Source organism: Ursus americanus, chromosome 5 (genome assembly GCF_024610735.1).
Source record: "Ursus americanus isolate L20-20 chromosome 5, mUrsAme1.1.p, whole genome shotgun sequence".
Classification (NCBI taxonomy): domain Eukaryota; kingdom Metazoa; phylum Chordata; class Mammalia; order Carnivora; family Ursidae; genus Ursus; species Ursus americanus.
This window is the reverse complement of record NC_142131.1, coordinates 73,533,024-73,551,344: the sequence shown is the minus strand read 5'-3', so window position 1 is coordinate 73,551,344 and position 18,321 is coordinate 73,533,024. Positions and strand designations below refer to the sequence as shown.

The 18,321-nt window shown below is 44.9% G+C and overlaps 1 protein-coding gene and 1 pseudogene across 2 annotated transcripts in view; both read left to right on the top strand.

Moving 5' to 3' along the window:
• Positions 1–14,215, top strand: part of LVRN (laeverin) — a 72,729-nt gene extending 58,514 nt beyond the window's left edge. The window contains exons 19-20 of one of the 2 annotated variants that reach the window (XM_045794884.2): positions 1,225–1,300; positions 12,389–14,215. In XM_045794884.2, the coding sequence (XP_045650840.2) occupies positions 1,225–1,300; positions 12,389–12,394 (82 nt within the window). In that variant the 3' untranslated portion in view covers positions 12,395–14,215. Of the gene's footprint in view, positions 1–1,224; positions 1,301–6,571; positions 11,126–12,388 lie in introns of those variants that run through there. The other variant, XM_045794883.2, reaches the window with a different exon arrangement.
• On the top strand, positions 3,528–3,684 carry LOC123790639 (U2 spliceosomal RNA; annotated as a pseudogene).
• Positions 14,216–18,321: the final 4,106 nt, after the last annotated feature.

Below are 18,321 nucleotides of genomic sequence, written 5' to 3'. Positions count from 1 at the left end.
AAGTGACCAGAGACTCTGATAGGTGCTTCGACACACAGCATCTCCTTTCCTCTCCAGAACAATGCTTCTCACTATATGTTAGGGCCCTAGGTAGTTTCCCACTTTTTTCTTTCTTCAAATTTTGCCAAATTTTTTTAGTCATTCCACGGGCTTTTAATACCTGGCCAATAAAAATGGAGAGCTGAGAAGTACTTCCTCTTTCCCTATGGAAACAGCTGTGTTTATATGGAAGCTCTGTTTCATCCTTCCTTTTGCTCAAGTAGACCCAGCTTAAGTTACAGCGGAGAACTTAAAAAAGAACAAAAGCACTGTTTTCTGTTACCTTTGGGTATTTTGCCAACATTAACTCTTGCAATTTTTAATTTCAAGCATATGTTTTTGAAGTAAGTCAATCACGTGTATTGACTACCTACTATCGCTAGAACTCAATGGCAGTCCAACCCTTTCTTGTTCGGTCCAAAACATTAACCCTGTTTTAATTTTCTTTCTTCTTTAATGCATCCCAAAGTCTTTATTTACGTTTTTAACCACAGCCAGGCTTCGGGCAGGTATGTATCTGATGTTTTTCCGTAACGACATTTCATGTTTTTTTCTGGGTGATCCTTGTTGGATATTCAAGGACAGGAAACTAGACGGGAAGTTTCGATCATGGTGCTTGTTTGAGGGAGCGGAAGTCGAGTCAGACTACTTAGTCCTTCGGTGATCACTGACGTGTTGAGAACCTTCAAAGACTTGGATCCTCTCTCCCAATAGCATATGCAAATACAAAATTTTAAATAATTTTTCAGGGCAGGTTAGCCAGAGTTTCTGAAGCTGACCTCCTATTAATTACTGTTTTTTAAGGGGGATAATTTGCATATTTACTTACCCCTCATAAGTTGTCTGGATTTGAGGCATGTGACATCTGTTTTAATCACCTCGTTTAAAAAGATTAAAAACAGTTGTGGTTTTTAGGAAGCGTTTTCTATATTTAAATAAAGCTGTCAGAACTATGCAGACACAAATCGATATTTACCTGTAAATATTTCCTTAGTGCTGATAAGATCTTCTGTGTAATAGATTTCCTATTAAATGATGAAGCTAAACTAACTCATACGTGGTTTTGCTTAGATTTGGGACGTAGGAATCAATAAGGGCTGTGCCCTTAGCATCTGCGCTCTATAGAGTAGAGCTTTATCTTGCAAAACATCTTGCCCTTCTGACTGGCATCTTGTTGCTTTGTAGGTACGGAACACAATCACTGGTTACTCTCATGTACATAATAGGGAGAACCATAAGTACAGACTTACAGATCACAGAGGTAAGTACTTGAGATATTCTGAATTATAACGATAATTTGGAAGCCATTTTTCATGGAATTTGGAGTTGCCGAAATTGAAAACAACAGGCTTATTTGAATGACTGTTCCGCGCTCGCGTTGGGGTTATTTTCAGCGTGTGCAGGAAATGGTTTTCAATTCCGTCTTGCTCCTGAAATAGAGACCATTCTCGTTCGTAGACGGTTGGACTCCATCCTAGCTCACCTAACTTGACTGCAGAGCACGGTGGCAAGGACTCTGCCCCGGGGCTGCTCTTGCCTGTATCCCAGCCCTCATACAGCCGTCAGTCCTTACCCCCCTGTCAAAGCTTCAGGAACTCATCATAGTGTTTAGAAGACATTTTACTCCTTTCATTATAACCTGGCCCCCGCCTGCCTCACTGGCTTCATTTTTTACCTGTCTTACCACTGAGCGTGGGAGAATAAGAGAGACAGTCCCTAGCATTTTACCTCTAGTGATTCTACTGTACCACTTACAGATTTTCTTAAATTATCATGTTGTTTCACAATTTCCAGAGTTTGGAAATGCCCTACCTTCTGATTTGGGTGACTTCACCATGCCTGTCCTTGGCTGGATGATTCCTAGCCATCCTTTAAGGCACTGCTCCAACCACCTAGTCTAGGAATTTATTAATTAACTGATTTACACCCTCCCCTCCTGCATGCTCTTCAATTATCCTATGAATACCTGTATCAGAGCACTAACCACATTGTACTATAATTGGTGTATAAATAGGTCTACTCCCTGAGGCTCTAAGGAGCTCCCTGAGGAGGGAGACCACACTTTCGTCATACCTGTATTCTAGAACCTAGATGAGGCATGGCTATTTTGTTGTAGTTGTTGTTTTCTTTTTTTAAGATTTTATTTTTAAAGTAATCTCTCTACCCAATGTGGGGCTCGAACTCACAAACCTGAGATCAAGAGTCACACGCTCTACTGACTGAGCCCGCCAGGCCCCCCAGAGCTTGCCATTTCTAGGTTCTGCTTCTTCCCAGGCTGAATGTCTTCTTAGGGGGGCTGTCAGCACAGGAGGCAAGTGTAGCTCGAGGCTTCTGTCGTCCTTAGCCCTCTGAGGTACAAGAGGAGGAGTCCTTGCTCACCCAACTTCAAGTTCCGGTCCCGTGGAATGACTCTGGTTGGTCCTACTTGGGTCCACATGCACCAATCACTGTGGCGGGGGGAGGGGAGAATGAAATACTCCAGTGGTTCAGCCTGGGTCACGTGCCTGTGTTTGGAGCTAGCCCCACCCAAAGCAGAGGCACTGAGTTAGGGGAGGAATAGTTCTGGGGAAAAAAGGGGATCCTGTAACCAGAAGGTAAACTAAGGAGCCAAAGCACATATCTATTAAACACACACACACACACACACACACACACACACACACACACACTAAAACAAGGATAATATATAAATATAACTGCTATACACCTGGTAGCATAGGTAAATTTAGAAAGATTTCCGATACCAAACACGGGCAAAGAAGTGAAGCAACTGGAACTCTCTTTTTCTGCCAGTGAGAAGGTAGCATGCTACAACGACTTTGGGAAACAGGCAGTCTTTTCAAATGTTACTTAGACACGTATGACCTAACAATTCCATTTTTAGGTTTTTACTCAAGAGGAATTAAAACCCATATCCACTCAGATACTTGTTACATGAATGTTCGTGGCAGCGTTATTCACGTTAGCCGAAAACCGGAAACCATCCAGACACCCACCGATAGATGAATAGATAAGGAAAATGTAATATATCCACACCAGGGACTACTATCCTGCAATAAAAAAGTAAAGAATAAGTTTCTGTAACAACATGGATACATCTCAAGATGATTATGCTGAGTTAAAAACAACAACAACAACAAACACACATTCTAGGAAATGCAAATATAATCTCTCCTGACAAAAGGCAGATAAGTGGTTGCCTGGGACACAGGGAGAGCTGATAGCAGGGCACCTGAAGGGGTATGTGGGTGGTGAAAATGGACTTTACTGTATCTTGATCCTTGCTCTGTGTTTCATGGGCGTATACAATGATCACCGTTCACTCACGTGTACACTTTAAGTGAATACAGTTTATTGTCCATCAGTTTCATCTCAATTGAGTTCAGTAAATTGTTCTGAAAAAATGCCTGAGCACAAATTAAACACCATGGCCTGGAACTATATTAATATGAACAGAAAGGGCCTGTATAAATAAGAAAGGAAAATCAATTGCTTCTTGGCCTTTTGGCTGAGATCAAGGGTAGTATCTGTTCTTACCAGGTTACTATCTGATACATCCTCTATTCAAGGATAAGATATTAAGTGGACTTTTGGAGCAGGGAGCTCCATCAACTCCACACATTGACCTGGTTTAAAGAAAAAAAAAAAAAGAAAAAAAGAAAGGAAAATCAGCTCCCCTGCCCCAGCAAATAAACCAATAAACATATAGGTCATAAAGGCCTGAAGTTTGACCGTGAGCCCCACCCCCAAAAAAGAGAGAGAGAGAGAGAGGGAAGCAGTCAGCTATGTAGTTGTTATTTTTATTATTATTTATTTATTTGTCAGAGAGAGAGAACACAAGCAGGGGGAGTGGCAGGCAGAGGGAGAAGCAGACTCCTTGCTGAGCAGGGAGCCCGATGCGGGACTTGATCCTAGGACCCTGAGATCATGACCTGAGCTGAAGGCAGACGCTTAACCCACTGAGCCACCCAGGCATATGTAGTTGTTATTATGAGAGAGGAAGAATCGCACATTCCTGAAGGAATTCTCTCTGTGTGGGCTTTGGCCTGCCTGGGCTGAGCTGCCTCAGGGATTACCAGGGATTCCCTGAACAGGAGAGGGAAGGGCACACCCAGACATCCTGGAAGGAAGGCTCCAGAATGAAGGCCGAGTTTGTGCTGACATCTTCTAAAGGGCCTCTGTTCATCTTTGTGTCTACAGAACCCAGGAAAGTTTTTTGTTTTTGTTTTTTAAAGATTTTATTTATTTATTTATTCGACAGAGATAGAGACAGCCAGTGAGAGAGGGAACACAAGCAGGGGGAGTGGGAGAGGAAGAAGCAGGCTCATAGCGGAGGAGCCTGATGTGGGGCTCGATCCCATAACGCCGGGATCACGCCCTGAGCCTAAGGCAGATGCTTAACCGCTGTGCCACCCAGGCGCCCCCCCAGGAAAGTTTTTGTTGTTGTTTCATGAATGAACAAAGTGTGTATAAATTTAGCAGTCCTCAGAGTTCCAAAACTCTATAGTCACTGATAGCTTCTTTTTAAAAAACAAAATGCAAAAATACGTTCAGCTGTGATAAAATTTTTGCCATTTTGAAAATAAGTAAATTAGCCACTGTGAATATTCTTGTCAAAAGTGTATAATCAGCTATATAGTCCTGCTATCATCTATCTGTTCACTGGATCATAGTGAAAATAATTACTAAAATGAAAATGAAAAGTTGCATGAGTCCCTTCTCCCTCTAGAACAGCACAAAGTCTATACGCTCTCCACATCTCTTGCTCTGGTCTTCATACTCCATCCAGTGGAGCCTGGCCTCACGCTCCCAGCATGCATGAAGCCCCACCCACAATCCCGCAGACCCTACTCCCCTCCCACACACTGCAGGGCTTACAGGGCCATGGGCAGCTGTGGGAGAGGGCAGAAGGTTTGTTCCTGGTTCCTTAGACTACTTTTTGCTCAAAACTTACTTTTTGGGCACTTGGGTGACTCAGTGGGTTAAGTGGCTGCCTTTGGCTCAGTCATGATCCCAGGGGCCTGGGATCGAGCCCCACATAGGGCTCCCTGCTCAGCTGCAGAGTCTGCTTCTCTCTCTACCCTTGCTCATGATCTCACTCTCTCTCTCAAATACATAAATAAGATGTTAAAAAAAAGAGAAACTTTTCTTTTACATGGTAATTAGACTGAATGGCCCTATTACTCCTCAATTTCAAGTACATTAGGGTTGAAGTGACATTTTGTGAGCCGGTATAGGTCATCTCATATGTTCTAAGTTCTAATCCAGGAAAACAGTCTGGAGGTTCCTCAAAAAGTTAAATCTAGAACTACCCCATAATCCACTGATTTCACTACTAGGTGTTTACCCAAAGGATACAAAAATACAGATTGTAAGGGATATATGCACCCCACTGTTTATAGCAGCATTATCAACAAAAGCCAAACTATGGAAAGAGCCCAAATGTCCATCAATTGATGAATGGATAAAGAAGATGTGGTCTCTGTAGATACATGATGGAATATAACTCAGCCATCAAAAAGAACGAAATCTTGCCATTTGCAATAGTATGGTTGGAGCTAGAGGGTATATGCTAAGAGAAACAAGTCAGTCAGAGAAAGACTAATACCAAATGATTTCACTCATATGTGGAATTTAAGAAAGAAAACAGATGAACATATGGCAAGGGGAAAAAAAGAGAGAGGGAAGTAAATCATAAGAGATTCTTAACAATAGAGAACAAACAGGGTTGATGGAGGGAGGTCCGTGGGTGGGGGGCTGGGCTAGATGGGAGATGGGCATGAAGGAGCACACTTGTGATGCACACCGGGTTTTGAATGAAGTGGTGAATCACTCAATTCTACTCCCAAAACCGGTATTACACTATGTGTTAACTAACTGGAATTGAAATAAAAATCTGGAAGAAAAAAAAGAATAAGTTCTAATCCAGTGACACAGAAATAGACTTTTTGGAATATGACTTACTAGTTCACCGGAGTCTGGCTGACACATGATGTTGTGGCAGATGTTCCCATAACTAACTGCGGGAGCTGACTCAGGGAGGGAATCTAGCCAGTGGACAAACCCACTATCTAAATAGTCTTAAATAAAGGCGAACACTTGTAAAGGCACAGACTTTAGGCGCCAGTTTTGAGCTTTGGGCGTTGCAGCGTTTCTTTCGAAGTAAGAGAAGATCTCACCGTGTCTCTGTCCACGCGTCTGGTACACTATCCAGTAGGCCTTCCGTGGGTCATTACCGAGCACCTGCTCTGTGCTCTGGGGCATAGCGCAGGGAATCAAATAGATGAAGCGTCCACTTCCCGGGGCATCTGGTCTACCCCTGACTCTTCCGGGTAGGCGTGGTCTTCCTCACCTGTTCTCAGGCAGGGTCTCCCCAGGAACCCCCAGTCCGGGAGCATACCTTCCTACCCACCCCGGCCCCCACGCGCGCGCCATTTGCAAAATCCTCTTGCTCCTCCGCATGAACGTTGCCTTCTTCTGCGTCAAGGAGACGTGAGTTTGCACTGACCCACCGTCCCTTGGTGCTTTGCAGCTGCAGCAGTTCTTCAGCAACATGTTGGAAGAGCACCAGAGGCTCACGGTTCACGCCAAACTACAGACAATAAAGAACAAAAATCTGGAGAACAGAACGCGCGATGCCAGGATGACGGCATGGCTACGGAGGAACACATAACCGGCGCCCCTGCGGTCTGCGAGAATGGATTTCGCTCACGCTTGTGTCTCCCAGGGCTTCGTGAGCCTGGAAGGCCACATGTTTTGTTATTGGAATGTCAGTCACGTTTGCTCCTCAGAGTCCTTCCTGTTCTTCCCTGGCTGTCGCGTTGGGCCCTGAGGCTCTGTGATTCCCAAGGACGTTGCCAACCCAGGGGAAGATTTCACTCCGTGTGGGGCTGCGAAGCCACAGAATTTACTCTGAGTGCCTTGTAAAAACAAATTTACCTTTGAAAGCCTTGCTTATTCTGTTGTGAAAGCCAGCGGAATATTAGATCATTGGCCAACTGAGCACATTTTCTTTTCTGAGGGAAAACAGCAGACTTGCAATACTCTAGGGTTTGTGTAGTTCGACATTTAAAAGCGTCATGAGCAAATAACACAACAGTGTAAAGAAAGAAACCAGAGAGAAAGAATACTCACTAGGACATAGAGAAGCCGAGGAAACAATGTTTTAAAAAGAAGGAACAGATAATTCTAGGAGCCACATGAAGTGATTTAAGGGCCAGGAAAGTGCCTTCTGCCCGTTTCTCTCTTCCCACAGGGGCCTGTCACATCGTGCCACACGTTATAGACCACTCGAGTTTACGGTGTCACAAAAAGAGCCAGGATCACAGGATCCGTGAAGTGCCCTTCTGATTGTGGAGGCTGGAAGGACAGGAAGGAACCTTTCTGAAGCTGGAAACTGCATCCCCCCCTGTGGCCTGGACACTCGCTCAGCCCAAGTTTATGAGCAAAAATAAGGATGGCGACAGACAGTAGCCGTGAGGGACTTATCTTCAGCACAAAGGGAAGTGGTCAAATAGAAAGAGAAGGAAAAGGCTAACCAGAGCAGACTCTTCATAGCTCCGCACTCAGGGGACGAAGTCGGAAATGTGGCTTCATGTGGCCAAATTGAACCTGCTTGTAGTGGGGACTACTTTAAACGTGTTCATTAGTTACAACGTAGGGAATTGGCTTAGCTCTGTTTCCCGGGATTAAATCAGGACGGCTGAGGCAAATCATCCCGCTCTAGACTTGGTGTGTGTTTGATTTCATCCTGTGTTTTCATTTTGATTTTGGTTTTGTAGAATGGGGGTAAAACTGCAGATCTCCGATCTACCTCAAAGGGATGTAAAGAGTAAGGAAGCCGTTAAATATGTTGTATGAGCTCAAGGCCACGTGATCTAGGGTCCCCCGCCCGCTTGTGTAAGTCGATGCAGCCACAAATGAAAACGCAAAACCAGAGTTGGCTTTTGTATTCGCTTCCCAAGAAGGCACTCCCTGAGTGAGCGGGAGGCCATGGGACGTGGCCCCGAAAACCAGCCAAAGCACCGCCTCCTCATACTTTGACCATGGGTCCTAGGTCAGAGAGTTTTTTCTTTAAATTTGGAAATGTACACCTTAAGCAATAAAATATTCCCATGTGTTCAAATTGTTGTGTGCGAGGCATCTTTCAGTTTTTCTAGAACATTCGTTCTCTATTTTCTATCATTCCTTTGATCACAGCCTCAACTTAGGGTAACCGTGCCACATGTCTTCTCTCTTGTCTTTCTCTTTCTCTTCTTCCTCTCCCTCCTTGTCTCCCTTGGGCTCCCTTCTCCCTTTCAGTCACCTCTGCCTGCCTCCTGCCTGGCTGTCTGCGTCCCCTTCCTCGTTCTTGCCACCCCGCTGTGCCTTCAAGGTTCTGACCCTGGTCACCAGGTGCGGGTGACACCAACAGTGTCTCCTCCCACAAGAGGAGCAGCTAGGTGTGGCTCTCCAGTCCATCTGTTGAAAATCAAAATCCAGTTACATCTTAGCTTCTGTGGTAATTAAACAGCACTGAAAGTGTTTATCAAATGCCCAGATTTTTGGTTAATAGTCCTTCCTCTAAATAGGAAAAAGAACTTTGAATAATGTACATTTTTTCTTACAAGAGGAAGCCAGTTGTTCCAATTGGCATGACATTTTATTATATTGTACTTATACTTAGTATAAAATGCAGTAATTATTGATTGATTACAGTGATTGCAATAAGGGAGCAAAACTGAGGCAGATTTGTGTAAACAGTGTAAATACTTTATTAACCGATAAGCCAGCCTGTCTGTTAGCACCCCAACTATAAAACAATTTCTCTGACCCATCCAGTGTACCCAAGTCTGCTTTATACTGTTCGCCCTAGAAAAAAGTTAACAAGATGGACACCGTGGTCGTGACTTTTTCTATTCCGTAATTAGAAATGTAAAGCTTTCCTCACAGTCTTCAGCTCAAACCCATTCAGTGACTTCCCATCGCTGACTCTAAGTGAGAGAACAAATGCCTTGGTCTGGAAGACTCGAGGTCGTCTGCAATTTAGAGCTCTGGGGTCAAGCTGCACAGCAATTTTTTGTGGACAATGAGGGAAGAAGGAAAATGAGATGCGATAAGGGAGATCTTGATTCCTTTTCCTCTTTGCTCCAACAAATGCTATCTTGCTTCCATCCAAACTCTAGCAGGATTAATATGTCCGAAGCAAAGCCTTACGTGGGACTTGGAGTAAAAACTGCCTCCCCCACACAGAGAATCGGGAATCAGCATTCGAGACCTCGTACATATTGCCTCCAGCCCGCTCTTCTCTGAAATATGACGACATTCAGCAAGGATATTTTTTACAACACACGTATCGAGGAATTACTTGGGCTTTTCCTCTTCTCCTCCTTTCCTAAGCAGGTTGGTGCTTAAGGGGAGAGCAAGGCAGACCTCTACACCCAGGAGAGCCAAGGGGGAGCTGTGGAACCCCATGACCTGGAATGGGTAGAAGAGCTTGGGTGGGCAAAGGGGGAGTCTACGCCGTGGGGGAACATCTTAGTGCAGGATGGCAGAGCCCAAAGAAGTAAGGATAACTACACAGTGCAGGGAGGGGGCTTATGACATAGAGAGTCAGAGCCCAAACAAGGTGAAAACGGGGAGCCCAAGTCCTAGTGCGGTGAAGAGGACTTCCCGGGCCAGGGCAATGACCCAGCAGGAGGTGTGAGAGCCTGAGGATGGTGAGGAGGACATCACATGGGGTGGGGCCGAGCAGCAATGAGAGCTTGGTTACCCCAGGCAAATGAATCAAATACAAAAACTCACAAATGATAATAGGACCCAGGCTTCTCACTGTTGGAGAAGAGCATAGCAAACATGCAGAAGGGGAGATATGGAATGAACCTTTGGTCATTGGATTGGAATTGGAGGTGCCAATGTGAACAGTCCTCAGTTCTCAATACAGGGCTAGAGTCATACATAGAGAAGTAATGTGTGTAGACACATGTTACTCTTTCTCTATATGTGAAGAGATACACATATATAGATACAGGTTTGGATATAGATAACACAGCAACATCAACCCTACCTTCTCAACTGAGGGGGTCTGGGAGCAGCGGCATCCTACCAACAGCATGCATACAGCCAGTGCTGTACCAACCAGGGCTCCTCAGAGAAATGGCTGCTCTCAGGGCTTTGATGGGAAAAGGACAATTTGAGATGGAACATCTTTTTGTACCAAAAGACAAGGAGGTGCTCAAGGAATGGTGGGGACATGTCAAATCCCGATCCTTGACAAATCTACATCACATGAATCGAATCATGAGGAAAGAGCAGACAAACCCAAACTAAGGGACAGGCCACAAAATAGTCTTCAAAAGGTCATGGAAGTAAAGGAAAGATGCAGCATCATTTTAGACTGAAGGAAGTTAAAGATACAGGACAACAAAGTGTAACATGTAATTCTGAACTGGATCCCTTTGCTATGAAGAACATCACTGGGACAACTGGAAACATTTGAATGGAGTCTGAGGGTTAGAGACTGGAAATGTATCAATGGTGATTTTCCCTCTTGGACAGCTGTGTTATATTTAGGTAGAAAACAACCCTGACCTACAACCAGGGATATTTTCTACCTAAACAATACACACCAGTCCAAGTGGGAAAATTAATACACATCAAGGGGTGAATGGGGCATCAAGGGACAACTTACTCTTAAGGATCCAGGAAAAAATATATTTTTCTTGTAATTTCAACTTTTCTACAAATGTGTGATTAAATAAACTCAATTTAAAAATAAATACAAGAATTATTTTTTAATCAAAATGGCAATATATTTTTCTTGCAAACAATTTTCTCATTTAAACTTGGTAACAGCCAGTCAGAGTCTTAAAGTTTATCTGTTAAACATTTTAATAAGCACGAACTGAAAACATAAGTTGTCCCAAAAGATTTAATGTCTTGTTTCAGCCAATATTTTCCATCTTAAACCAGAGGGACTGGGGTGCCTGGCTGGCTCAGTTGGTTAAGCATCTGCCTTCGGCCCAGGTCATGATCCCAGGGTCCTGGGATCCCGCCCCGCATCTGGCTCCCTGCTCAGTGGGGAGTCTGCTTCTCCCCCTCCCTTGGCCCCTCCCCCCTCCCTTCGCTCCCTTCCCCACTGCTTGGGCATGCACACTCTCTCTCTCAAATGAATTAAAAAAATCCAGAGGGACTAAACACTTAAAATATAAAAAACAGGGGCGCCTGGGTGGCTCAGCCGTTAAGCGTCTGCCTTCGGCTCAGGGCGTGATCCCAGGTCCCTGGGATCGAGCCCCACATCAGGCTCCTCCGCTGGGAGCCTGCTTCTTCCTCTCCCACTCTCCCTGCTTGTGTTCCCTCTCTCTCTGGCTGTCTCTCTCTCCGTCAAATAAATAAAATCTTTAAAAAAATATATATAAAAAACAATGTTACTCAAAGTTAACAAAGCTATATAAATCTAAAATAAATGTAAATATTAAATTTCAAATACAGTTTATTTGAAACTTGTATGCAAGTGTGTAGCATTTATGCTTGCGAAGTTGTAAAACTTAAGACTGAACTAAGTCTTTTGGAAATGCCCCTTTACGTACATGGATGAAGGTGACCTTGAAGCCACTATGGCAACAACTTGACTTAATCTACGCTACAGTAATACTTAAGTTATATGTTACCATTTCACACAACTAGTGATAAATGGTATTTAAGTCTAGAAGTTGTATAGCATACAATGCCTGCTACAGAGCTATGTATGCTTAAGTATGACTATCTTGATTTAATAAAAACTCTCTGCGAGGTGCATACACCAGTTTCTTCTGTTACTTTATTTTCATTGGAGAAAATTGAACCAGATGAATAAAATCTAGTTCGACTTGGGTGCTGTAAGACGACTTCAGAATTCCAAATGGGATTTAGAGGCACGGAATGAAAAATGGAGACCCCTGCTCTATTTTAAAAATTCATATCTTTGGATCAGAATGTTCCAAATAATAAATTACAGACTTCCTTTTTTAATAGAAACTTTTCCTGGCGCGCCTGGGTGGCTCAGGTCAGTTAAGCACCTGACCCTTGATCTCAACTCAGATCTTGAGCTCAGGGTCATGAGTTCGAGCCCCATGTTGAGCTCCATGCTTAGTGTGGAGCCTACTTAAAAAAAAAAAAAAAAAAAAACTTTTCCTATCCAAACTGTATCCTTAAAAGTATGTTATAACTTTGTTTGCTAAAAGGTTACTTTGTGAAAAAAGGCTATTTGTGTAGGTGTGTTTATGGAACCCAGTGTATGTAGGGGAGCGTGCATAACTAGTATGTGTGCGAACACCTGCCTGACCTAGACTAAACTGCATGTTAATTTTCTTTTCTTTTCCCCCTGGTAAAGAAATAGCCACACAGACAAGGCAGAGATGACTTCTCTCTTTACTTTCTCCTACGAACAATGCCAAGCTGCTCAAAGTGTTCTATTGTGATGACTTGCTGCGTCCTGGACCCTGGACAGATCAGAAAAGGGAAGGGGTACTTACTAAGCTTGGTGTTTGCATGAGTTTCTTCTTTTCTGCCCTCACAGTAGTGATCGTCCTATGATTTAGAGCGGCCCCTCCACCTTAACGTCTCTTACTTGGGATCAACACAGCCTGAGAGTTTCATTGGTTCCTGTGAAGCCAGACAATCCTTAGTAATGCTAAGGGTCTGAAGCCTCCCTTAGGAGATTGTCCTAAGAATGCCCCAGAGCAGAGAATAGGAATGGTTTCTTTCAGAAGGTGTTTCTGAGCCTTCCTAATGTGGCTTCAGTATTTATGAGCAAGACAAGAGTACTTATTTCTTCTATAAGGTTGATGGTCTCCCTCATCTCTCCCTGCCCCCGCGCCAGACTTTACAGAAAATACACTCCTTTTATAAATAAGTGTAGAAGTTTGACCCTCCCACCGGAAGTGGAGTGATGCAGTAGAGAAAGTTGTGGTCAGCAGGGAAACACCTGCCCAGCGAGGGCCCTCCACGAGCCATTTACTGAGCTGTGTGCTTCCTCTTACCCTCAAAATACCCTGTGAGGCAGTGTGTCCGATAGAAGCGATTTTCATGTTAGGGATTAAGAGAAGTCAAAAAGCAAAGGAACCCCAAGTTAGAGCACTGAAATCAGCTCTCCCTGTAGGGCTGGGGAATAAAGGACAAAAGTTGCAGTTACTGGAATGCAGAATTTGGGGCCAGGAGTATAATTATCTGTTTCCTTAGAGTCCATCCAAGTGTCCTCATTGCAAATCTCAGGGTCTCAGTCCTCCTCAATCAATGGGCAGACTCTCTCAGTCTGGACTTGGAAGGCTGTGAATTCAACTTGGGCTGAAATGCTGCGTCCCATAGAGCAGCTACGAGAATTAAGTGCTTCTTCTAGAAATGCCTTTGCAGTTCTCCGGTTATCTAAGACTGGAGCTGGTCATTTTCTTCCCATAAGCATCCAGTGTACACAGAAGGAGCCAGCCACCCCACGTCCTTGCAGTGACAGTGGCCTAACACAGCAGCCACTGGGGCCCTGAAGGCACTTGCTTCCTTCAGTAGGGGACCTCATTGTAATTAATCTGATTAATGGCGGTGTCGGCGCCATGTCCAAGGCCACGGGCATGATCAGAATCCCACCTTGAGAGTCTGTTTCCTGGGAGTCTGGTGCCAACAGTCAGGGTTCCGGCAGGAGAACAGAAACCGGGCTCTGCTCTTTTTTCGACCGAGAGAATTTACTGTTTTTAAAATTGGCGTATAAGGAACTGAAAAGGTGAAAGTTAACAGTAAGAAAAGACCAAGAAAAAAAATAACTGCAGGAAAGAGCTACCACTCCCGGGGCGGGGACAACGAAGGGAAGAGGCAGGTGCTGCTCAGAGAAAGAGCCGGCAGAAAGGGAGACCCAGACCTGGAGGAGGGGGCCCCGGCCAGCGTCTGCTGGTCTTTTCAGGGGACACACCAGGCTGGGTCTAGGAGACCAGAGGAAATGTCCCGAGAACTGGAATCCAACAGCCACCATCAGGAGGAAGAATTATTGCTGGGGCGATGCTGGTAGTGCAGGAAGCAGAGGACCACTGGTCCCCACTGCAGCCTTCCCGTGACCCTCTGCGCCCCCTGCTGGCAGAGCTGGCAAAGTCCAGGTGTGGTTCGCAGAGTCAGGTCCTGACATCGCACCGCGGAAAACAAGGTGAGTCTGGAACTAACAGATGGTGGTGTAATACCCAACTCAGGTGGGTGGAATTGTTCAGATTTTAACACACGGAGGCGGGGGTGGTGGTGGTGGTGGTAAGGAAGGCTTAAGGCCACAGCACTAGCAGAGGCAGAAGCCAGAACTTAAAACCCACTCTTTTACTGCCAACTCGCATTTACTTTGGGATTTTCTTTTACCTTTTAATTTAGGACACAGTTAAGATACTATTATATGCCAACAAGCCTCATCTAAAAGCTTTTAATCCGCACATACCTACTGTGGACCAGAACTATAATAGGGTGTCAGGTAAGCAGCTCTTGGAAAAAACAGCAAAACTTCATGCAGGCATGACCATTCAAAACCAAAAAAACCCCACTTCCAAAGAATGATTTATGTAAGGAAGTTAAATGTGGACTTGTATGGAAAAGAAGCTTAAGGCAAATGCATTTAAATAAGTTGTTGCATCTACTTTGCAAACACTATTAACAGATTTTTAGAGAATGGTTCAAATTCTAAAATAACTAGCTTCATGCTGTCAAGTCATTATTTGCTTTGGCTTATGATGGCATTTAGAAATTATAGATTATAGAGGCGCTGGGCTGGCTCAGTCAGAAGAGCATGCGACTCTTGCAGGAGGAGTTAAGATGGCGGAGGAGTAGGCCACACCTTTTTCAGCCGGTCCCCCGAGTCGAGCTGGATAGGTGCCAGACCAGCCTAAATAACCACGGAACCAGCCTGAGACGCAGGAAGACGCATCTGGATCTCTACAAATGAACATCTCCAGCGCTGAGTATTGAGGTACAAAGCGGGGAGCCGTGAAACCGCGCACAGATATCGGAAGATAAACGGAAGGGGGAGGGAGCTGCCGTGTTCGGGCAGCGGGAAGCAGTAGCCACCTGCACGGGGGAGCGGGCGGGGCTTGCGGACGGCACCCGCAAAACAGCAGACTGAGACCGTGAGCCGGGTGCGCGCGCCACCAGGCATCTCGCGGAACCCCGGAATCCCGGTGCGCTCACTGGATCCAGACTGAGACCGGGAGATCCGGGAGCGCGCGTGGGGCGGCTGGAGGCTGGCGGCATTAGAAACACAAAGGACAGAGACGCGCCGGCCCTGGAAGTGAGGGCTGGGACGCCGGGTGTGGGGCGCACATCCCGGGATGCTGCAGGGTTGAGCAGCACCAACAGTAACAGAGTTAAAGTGGCAAGAACATCAGTGGAGAACGGGCCGCAATCCCTCTGTTCTGTGACAATGCAGCCTCTGCTGCTCTGACCCTCAGAAGAGGCACAGCAAACCGCCAGGGAAAGCCGCCAGAGAACAAAAGCCTGGAAAGACCGGCTCACAGTGTGCCCATCCCCATCCTCCCTCGCAGGGGACGCGGAGACTCTACCCAAACAGGGTTGCCTGAGTATCGGCGCGGCAGGCCCCTCCCCCAGAACACAGAAGGCAGGCTGAAAAATCAAGAAGCCCACAACCGGGGCGCCTGGGTGGCGCAGTCATTGAGTGCCTGTCTCCGGCTTAGGGCGTGATCCCGGTGTTCCGGAAAGGAGTCCCTCATCGGGCTCCTCTGCTGGGAGCCTGCTTCTTCCTCTCCCACTCCCCTGCTTCTGTTCCCTCTCTCGCTGGTTGGCTGCCACATAAATAAATAAATAAAATCTTTAAAGAAAAAGCCCACATCCCTAACATCCCTATAAAACAAGGGGCACGGCCTGGGACCCAGTCAATAATTTGGGCTCTGGACAACCCCGCAACCTCTCCTCATCAGAATGACAAGAAGGAGAAGCCCCCCCCAGCAAAGAAAAGACAGTGAGTCTGTGGCCTCTGCCACAGAAATAATGGATATGGATGTAACCAAAGTATCAGAAATGGAATTCAGAGTAACAATGGTCAAAATGATGAGTAGAATTGAAAAAACTATTAACGAAAAGGTTACTGAGAATATAGAATCCCTAAGGACAGAAATGAGAGCGAATCTGACAGAAATTAAAAATTCTATGAGCCAAATGCAGGCAAAACTAGAGGCTCTGACGGCCAGGGTCACTGAAGCAGAGGAACAGGTTAGTGAATTGGAGGATGGGTTAATAGAGGAAAAAACGAAAATAGAAGCTGGTCTTAAAAAAATCCACGCCCACGAGTGTAGGTTACGGGAGATTACTGACTCAATGAAACGATCCAATGTCAGAATCATCGGCATCCCCGAGGGGATGGAGAAAAACGGAGGTCTAGAAGAGATATTTGAACAAATTGTAGCTGAAAACGTCCCTAATCTAGCGAGGGAAACAAACATTCGTGTCCAAGAGGCAGAGAGGACCCCTCCCAAGCTCAACCACGACAAACCTAAGCCACGTCAAGTCATAGTGCATTTCGCAAATATTAGATCCAAGGATACAGTATTGAAAGCGGCCAGGGCAAAGAAATTTCTCACGTACCAAGGCAAAGGCATCAGAATTACGTCAGACCTGTCTACACACACCTGGAATGAGAGAAAGGGTTGGGGGGGCATTTTTAAAGCTCTTTCAGAGAAAAACATGCAGCCAAGGATCCTTTATCCAGCAAGGCTGTCATTCAGAATTGATGGAGAAATAAAGACATTCCAGAATCGCCAGTCACTAACCAATTTCGTAACCACGAAACCAGCCCTACAGGAGATATTAAAGGGGGTTCTATAAAGGTAAAAAGGCCCCAAGAGTGATACAGAACAGAAAGTCACAACCGATACAAACAAAGACTTTACTGGCAACATGGCATCATTAAAATTCTCTCTCTCAGTTCTTAGTGTCAATGTAAATGGTTTAAACGCTCCCATAAACGCCACAGGGTTGCAGATTGGATAAAAAGAAATGACCCATCCATTTGCTGTCTACAAGAGACTCATTTCGAACCCAAAGATACATTCAGACTGAGAGTAAGGGGATGGGGTACCATCTTTCACGCAAATGGACCTCAAAAGAAAGCTGGGGTAGCAATTCTCATATCAGATAGATTGGATTTTAAATTAGAGACTACAGTTAGAGATGCAGAAGGACACTATATTATTCTTTTTTTTTTTTTTTAAAGATTTTATTTATTTATTTGACAGAGATAGAGACAGCCAGTGAGAGAGGGAACACAAGCAGGGGGAGTGGGAGAGGAAGAAGCAGGCTCATAACGGAGGAGCCTGATGTGGGACTCGATCCCAGAACTCTGGGATCATGCCCTGAGCTGAAGGCAGACGCTTAACCGCTGTGCCACCCAGGCGCCCCTACACTATATTATTCTTAAGGGAAGTATTCAACAAGTGGATATGACAATTATAAATATATATGCCCCCAACAGGGGAGCAGCAAGATACACAAGCCAACTCTTAACCAGAATAAAGAGACATATAGATAAAAATACATTAATAGTAGGGGACCTCAACACTCCACTATCAGAAATAGACAGAACACCCTGGCAAAGACTAAGCAAAGAATCAAAGGCTTGGAATGCCATACTCGACGAGTTGGACCTCATAGATATATAGAACACTACACCCCAGAACCAAAGAATACTCATTCTATTCTAATGCCCATGGAACATTCTCAAGAATAGACCATGTTCTGGGACACAAAACAGGTCTCAACCAATACCAAAAGATTGAAATTATCCCCTGCATATTCTCAGACCACAACGCTCTGAAATTGGAACTCAACCACAAGAAAAAATTTGGAAGAAACTCAAACACTTGGAGACTAAGAACCATCCTGCTCAGGAATGACTCGATAAACCAGGAAATCAAAAATCAACTTAAACAATTTATGGAGACCAATGAGAATGAAAATACAACAGTCCAAAACCTATGGGATACTGCAAAGGCAGTCCTAAGGGGGAAATACATAGCCATCCAAGCCTCACTCAAAAGAATAGAAAAATCTAAAATGCAGTTTTTATATTCTCACCTCAAGAAGCTGGAACAGCAACAGAGGGACAGGCCTAATCCACGCACGAGGAAGCAGTTGACCAAGATGAGAGCAGAAATCAATGAATTAGAAACCAGAAGTACAGCAGAGCAAATCAACAGGACTAGAAGCTGGTTCTTTGAGAGAATCAATAAAATTGATAGACCACTGGCAAGACTTATCCAAGAGAAAAAAGAAAGGACCCAAATTATTAAAATTATG